This window comes from Haliotis cracherodii, unplaced genomic scaffold (assembly GCF_022045235.1).
Source record: "Haliotis cracherodii isolate W230 unplaced genomic scaffold, xgHalCrac1.p SCAF_24, whole genome shotgun sequence".
Lineage (NCBI taxonomy): Eukaryota > Metazoa > Mollusca > Gastropoda > Lepetellida > Haliotidae > Haliotis > Haliotis cracherodii.
The window spans coordinates 5,572,232-5,579,729 of NW_027266280.1; the positions used below are offsets into that span (position 1 = coordinate 5,572,232).

General features: G+C 42.5%; 1 protein-coding gene across 1 annotated transcript; it reads left to right on the forward strand.

Annotated features, from left to right (window-relative positions):
• Positions 1 to 499: 499 nt before the first annotated feature.
• LOC139472283 (uncharacterized) lies at positions 500 to 6,073 on the forward strand. The gene has a single exon (XM_071254713.1). It carries the CDS (start codon positions 500 to 502, stop codon positions 6,071 to 6,073), a length of 5,574 nt encoding a protein of 1,857 aa, XP_071110814.1.
• Positions 6,074 to 7,498: the final 1,425 nt, after the last annotated feature.

Here is a 7,498-nt window from a genome sequence, read left to right on the forward strand (position 1 = left end):
TGTGAACCGAAGCTCATCAACGGATCACATGTGACATTGTAGAACCATGACCATTTGTCTCCTGCGGGATTAGCCTGTATAGTTTGAAAATCATGTGCAGCATATCATGATAAGAATACAGTCACTCGGTAGTGACATTTTCCTGATTGTTAGTTGTGTCATTAGTTGGTACACATTGGAAATATCCTTTCTTAATGAACATTCTTCTCTGTATATTTCTATTGTTCGCATATCTTTTGTATTTCTATATACACACTATGATATATGATGTAATATGCAAAGTGACTTTTATCCCAACTCATTGTTATCTACTTGGCAGATCCTGGAGGAGGAAATACAACTCCGCAGTGTTCTTTCAGCAAGGCAGTACAGCAAGGAAGTCCATACTCAGTATTGAAGTGCAGCTCGTATGTCGCAGTCTCTGTTAATCAAATACCCTTCACTGTGGTCAGATTTATAGGATTGTGTTGAGCAGGATATAAACAGCGTTAGGCAAATCATGTCTGACAACCTAGGACTCATAACGGAGCATTCTACTGATGTAGAGAAGGATAGGATGAAGCTGGACATCGACCACCTCCAGAGTGCTGCCGAGGCAAGAGTGCCGCAGCCTGACATCCAGTCAGGTGATATGGTGGTGAATATCCAGGATTGCAGAGACGGCATCACCACGTCAACTGATAACCAAGGTGGGCCTCTTGAAACTTTTGCAGCTATTGAAACCAATATGGAAAGTTTAACATCAGATGGTATGAATGTCACTGAACATGTTGCTGATATCAGTGACATGGATGGCACAGAGGACACAGGACATAGGCCTTGCATCAGCAGCAGCAGGCTTAGTGTGTCGTCTGTAATCAGGGCACCTAATACAAATAAATATTCAGGATGGTTCCAGTGCTCAGACTGTGGACAGAAGGTCAAGGGGAAGGCAAAGTTGAGGTCTCATGTGATGCTCCTCCACAATGGAAGCAAGGGTTCCTCAGTGACTCCGGCAGTGTTGCAGAGAAAGACATCTTGGCTCAAGTGTGGAGTGTGTGGAGAAAGAGTCAGGGGAAAGAAAAATCTCAGCTTGCATGGCTTCTTTGCCCACAAAGGACAGACAAGAATAAAGAACATTGTTAAGAAAATGAGACTTTGTTCATCGATAAATTCTGCTCACAGCACTGTGGTGGCAGATTCCACAAGTCACTGTAATAATTCTGTTACAAAGTCCAAGACAGATTTTAAACACCTTAGACTTGGACCTTGGTTCAAGTGTCGGAGCTGTGAGCATATTTTCAAAGGAAGGTCACAGCTACAGGAGCATGTTCGACTGAAACACCAAGATTTGAATCCAACTCATGAGGTCCTGCCAAGCATCCCTAAGGTTACACACTGTCCCAAATCAGATCAAAGTCAAGGATCGGTGGACAGGAAATTGATGGATGATGCAGTGCCTGAACTTGTCCCAGAATGCCCAGTTGAAAATCGGAATGTTGAGTCAGGTCTCGGCTTCAGTAAGCAGGAATTGTTCCGTAAAAAGCATAGAATTTGGTGTCAATGTGACCTGTGTGGAGTCAAAGTGAAAGGGAGAAAAAGACTACAAAGACATCTTAGTGAATGTAAAGGTCGACAACAGAGTTTGCGAACTGATCTTGGTGCATCTGAGGCTTCTTGTACCGTGAAGCATTGTTCGTGGTTTAAGTGTAAACATTGTTGCGGTAACTTCAGAGGAAGAAAGACATTTATGCAACATACACTCCTGTGTATGAAAGCACTGGAAAAAAGCACAGCATTGTGGCACAAGCTCTCCCACTGGAAACAGTGTGCCTGGTACAAATGTACTGGATGTCGGCTCTCATTCAAAGGGAAGGAGAGAATCAGACTGCATGCCTATGAATGTCTCACTCAGACTCAGACTGCCTGTCCCAGCATTGAGACTGGTAGCCAGACTTTTGAAAAGAGAAGGTCAAAACATATCTGCAAATGGTGTCACAAACAGTATCAACGAAGTATATTTTTAGAGAAACATATGAGTAATTGTAAAGGGAGATTACAGGAGAGAAATCTTTCTGAGCTTCAAGAGAGTGTTGAAGATGTACGGAGCAGGAAACACAGACTACGACAAGAGCAGGGTGAAGGATGTCCGGTAGAGGATGGTAGTGTTCTTGATGGACAGGATAAAGCGAAGGATGAATCGAGGACACTTTCAGATCGTCAGGCATGCAATAAAACAGATGTGGATATTGATGTCGCAAGTCAACAGACCTTGGTCTTTCTGCAAGATGGTTCGTGGTACAAGTGTGAAATCTGTGCTCAGAACTTGCGAGGGAAGGAACAGATGAAGAGACATTCTCATGATCAGAAGAGTAAGAAAACTGAAAATGAAAAAGTGGAATCTGAATTCCTCAAAGTTGGAACTTGGCACAAGTGTAAAGTATGTGGGAAGAAAGTGCGAGGGAAAAAACAGCTGAAGAATCATTCACATGATCAGAAGATTGAGAAGCCTGAAGACAAACAACAGGAAGTTCTTGATATCCCTTGTTTGGAATCTGAATTCCTACAAGTTGGTACTTGGCACAGGTGTAAAATCTGTGGGAAAAACATGCGAAGCAAAGAACAGGTGCGGAATCATTCACATGATCAGAAGATTGTTAAACCTGAAGACAGAAAACCAGAATGTCCTAGCGCTAGTCCACCAGGTATAGAATCCAATTTCCTACAAGTTGGAGTTTGGTACAGTTGTAAAGGCTGTGGCAAGAAGTTACAAGGCAGAAAGCAAATGCAGGCACATTCACATTCACAGCTAATTGACAAGAAGGTTCTGGGGGACAGGTTGGACAGTGACATTCAGAAATCTGTGTCTTTGGAAGCTGACTTTGATCAAACTGGTAGTTGGTACAAGTGTAGATCATGCCTTGTGCGGCTCAGAGGCAGACACAATGCAGAGGTGCATCATCATTACAAGAGCAACCTAGGAGATGGTAGAGAGGGCCACAAGGAGGTGCTTCCAGAACATCAGCCAGGACTCAACCAGCATGGCGGTGTTTCACAAGGACAGGAGGTCGTTTCATATCACGATGTACAACCAGCCAGTCATGAGGTTGGGCAGGACATGCACCTATCAGAAAGTGATGTGCAAAGAAATGGAGAAACTGTGCAGTATGTGAACCAGACAGAGTCATCAACTGTCCCTGATAACTTGTATGTACGGGACTACATTATTAAGGCTGGGAAGAATTGGGAGTGTCGGATTTGTTCAAAGATGATAAGGTCCTGGGTTGGTTCTTTCAAGCATGTGAGGAGCCATTTCACACGGACTACAGTAGTTTGCAGCGTTTGTAACAAGTCATTTTCATCATCTTGGAATCGCAAGAAGCATGAACAGAAACATAACAAAGGAAATACCTTATCAGCTCTGAAGAAATGCAATCTTAAGAAGTCCTCTCATTCAGGTTCTCTGCAAAGGAAAAGTATGGATCCCTCAACTTTGAAGAAAAGAAACAAACAAAAATCCTCAAAACCAATAACAGCTTCTGACTACAGTCCTACAACTAAGGTGCTAAGACCTGGACGTGAGGAAGCTGTTGATCATGAAGATGAGGCTGAGAATGAGCTAACCATGAGGAGCTGTGATGTGAAGCCAAGTTCCAAAGAATCTTTGTGGACATCATCTGAAGGTAACTCTGCTGCAGGTGCTTATGTGGCAGATGGAAACGTAAAAGGGTCTTCTGTGACAAATGATTCTGTGTCTAATGCTTCTGTGACATATGCTTCAGTGACAAATGCTTCTGTGACAAATACTTCTCTGGCAGATGCTTCTGTGAGAAATGCTTCTGTGGCAGATGCTTCTGTAGAAGGTGCTTCTGATGTAGATGCTTACATGGAAGGGGCCCCTGTAGCTGATGCTTTTGTGACAAATGTTTCTGTGAAAGGTACTTCTGCGACAGGTGACTCTTTGGAAGGTGCTGCTGATGTAGATGCTGTAGAGGGAGCTGATGAAGAAACACCAACTCTGTCCTGTTATGGGACATCGGAAGATACATCTGGACCTCTTTGTTCTGACAAACGAGACAAATGGAACAAGAAAAAAGCTTCAAAAGGAATGAGGAGAAGAGACAAAACCCTGACAGTCATGTATCTAGATAATGATTCCGCCACTGATGTCTCGTTGGATCAAAGCTACAATTCAGATAAGGAGATGACCTCAGAACTGTGTAATACAAGTGAAAATGAAAGACTATCAGTTGAGGATGTTGAGTGTGACGATTGGACACTGTTTTCTGAGTATGAGGATGATGGTCCTCGGGATAATGTTTGTATTGATGAATTGTTTGAAGAGCAGCAAAATAAATCGGTATCTGATGGAACAAAGGTTTGTAGTGATACTGAGTATCAGAAGTTGTATCAAGCATTTTTAGATATGTCCTCAGAGATGAATGGGGACACACAAGTAAAGGAGGACAACAACCAAGAGCATATGGGAATTGTATCCATGAATAACCTTAACTTGAATGTTGGCTTGTCTGATGATATGGATCATTGCCATACCAAAACATTGCTGGAAAGGGTGGACACTCCCTCTCCTGTTGGTGAGGCCATAGGCTTGAATGGGTCACAGTTCAAAAAGGATGCTATGGTCCAAGACACCGACTTAATCATGAGTGACATCTGCAGACACCCAGACATGGCTTGGAGTGATGATGAGTTCATTCCTCCAACTGAAAACCCTGTAGACATGAGCATGGATTATGAGACACACAGAAGGAAAGAAGGAACACTGAACATCTCCAGAAGAAGAATTTCACAAGATGGCGACAAGAGGTCCAAAAGGTCACTGATTCATTCTGAGATGTCTGTGTTGCGAGAAAGATTCGATTCCAAGGATTCTGCAAAAGTCAAAAAGAAAAACTTTTCAAACAGTGTACATGGTAACAAAATTGCAACAAACACTAAATGTAAGATGGATACATTTTGTAAACCAAAGAAAGGCTATGATAAGTTTAGGTTCCAACTGATGACGTCAGGAGGTGGTGCGAGATGGAGGAAACGCAAACAAGTGGCACCAAAGCAATGTGCAGGTGAAATGGGTTATACACAGATTTCTAATGATGGCAGAACTCTGGAAGGTCATGGTCGCAAGGCCATTTTGGAATGTTCAAAAACAAGTTCTGGACAGATGGTCTTCGGGGACATGTCAGCTCCTGTTATTGATAGAAAGAAGCCAACTCGGTATAAGACTGGGAATGAATTCTATCTGCCAGAACAAAAGATGTTTGCTAAGAGACAAGAAGAGAAAAGACATTTAAAAGATGGTTTGGGTGGTGGTGACACTGTGTACGGAGGTGAGCAAGGGAGGTCAGTGAAGGATTCCTGTAGTCAAGTCTGTGACAGATCAGCAGACAGAGGTGGGCAAGGGAGGTCAGTGCATGATACCTGTAGTCAAGTCTGTGACAGATCAGCAGACAGAGGTGGGCAAGGGATGTCAGTGAAGGATTCCTGTAGTCAAGTCTGTGACAGATCAGCAGACAGAGGTGGGCGAGGGAGATCAGTGCATGATACCTGTAGTCAAGTCTGTGACAGATCTGCGGACAAAGATCAAGAATCCAGGCACGGAAGATTTGTCTGTTCACTCTGTTACAAGGCATTTGCTTCGGAGACGGTTGCTGTTGATCATCTGAAGCAACATTCACGCCACAGGAAGAACAGAGCCAGAAACATTCGCAAGAAAACCATCTTCAATGTCTTGTTCAAGAAGCATTGCAGAGTTTGTCAGAGAGTATTTTCGAATCAAGTAGACCTCAAACGACATGAACACAGCCATTCAGTGGAAGACACAGTCGGGAAGTCGAAGGATGTGAAGTGTGAGGTCTGTGGGGAGGCGTACAGGACACAGCTGCTCCTGGACCAGCACAAGGTCGGCCATCAGGTGTGGCTGAAGTGCTCCCACTGCAACTTGTACTTCGCCCAGGTTACAGAGCTGCATCAGCATTGTGTGGTGGCCAGACACTTTGTGTGTGAATGTGGGGAGGCATTTATCAGTTATGCTAAGTTGGATATGCACAAATATGACTGCATGTACGCTAACTAAGACTTAATACAGTACAGTGAAGCTGTGTTAATCTGGACGACTGGGATCCATGTAAAATAAACTAACGTAGTCTACTAGCAAATTCCTGGCATGACAAATCATTGTCACTTAACTGTCCTTTGTATACATGTAAAGGGTAATTGTCTGTAAAGCGAGGTTTCCGGATTGACAAGGTCCAGGCTAACCAGGCTTCACTGTTTAAGAGCCCTGCTCTTACAAGCATCCCTTGTAGATCAATTCGCAAGTAAACCTTTTGATTAAGGTTAAAAATTTACATGATGGTCTGTATTTTCTGTTATTATTGCAGAGTTATTTGCTGAAAAAGCATTCTAGAAGGGGTACATATTGCCCAGTAACTGTTAAAACGATCTGATTAAAATCATTATCGTTATTGCTAAACAAAGATCTGAGGACCTTACGGGTCACATCAGAATGACCTTTCATCCGACCAATCAAAGTGTTGCTTACCAGATCATGAAAGTGACAGTTGGAATGTGTTTTCTAATCATGCAACCTTGGATACTTTAACACAGGGTATTCCGAACGACAGTTAGGGCTCATTCCGTCAAAATTATCTTCTATCTCTCGCTTCCGTGGGATAAACATGTGAACGGAGGTGTTGCACAGTACGTGGGAAGCACTGCCATACAATCGCAACCATATATTATGGAATGTTCGTTTGTTCAGTTTTCAAAATCTTAATCAAAAACTGTGTCAACATATTCTTCAAGCGTAAAATGGAAATGGAAGTTGCCAGGTTGAAACGACTGCTGTAAAGCTCGAGAAAGCTGCTTTCTAATTGGCTGATGTCGACTTCATGTTTGTTGTTTCAGTGGTCGGCCAAAGTTCAAGAAAGGTAGTTCAAATGAGAACCATAATGGAATGTCCTCAGATCTTTGTTTAGCGGCAGCGAGAACTTAAATCTGATTTTAATGAGATGACTGTTATAAACATGTGTTATCTTCAGCGATGTTTGAAAAAACTTTGTTTTTGACAGTACTAGTCTGCAAATACTTTTTTTTAAAACTGTTTCAATAAGACCCTCCCTTTGACGATTGTCTAAGCACCTATTGCTCTTATTGCAGTGAATACCGTACTTGTTGACCAGTAATGTAATGTTTATGACCAGTAATGTGTGAAATGTTTTGACCATTTTTTTTGACACTTCAAATTGAGAATTTTGTGAACACTGATTCAAGTGTCAAGCTGCAATATATTTCAACTATTGTTGTCCTTCAGAAGTGTCTCTCCTTCGATATCGAGGCAGAGAAACTTTAACGAAATTACTTAATTTTTAGCTCACCTGACTGAAAGGCAAGTAAGCATGTGTCATTGCTTTTTTGTCAGGCGTTTGGCATATGTCATCCTTCAATTCATGCGTTGTAAAAGTTTTTTTCTTGGAAGCCACTGGACCAATGAAGCTGA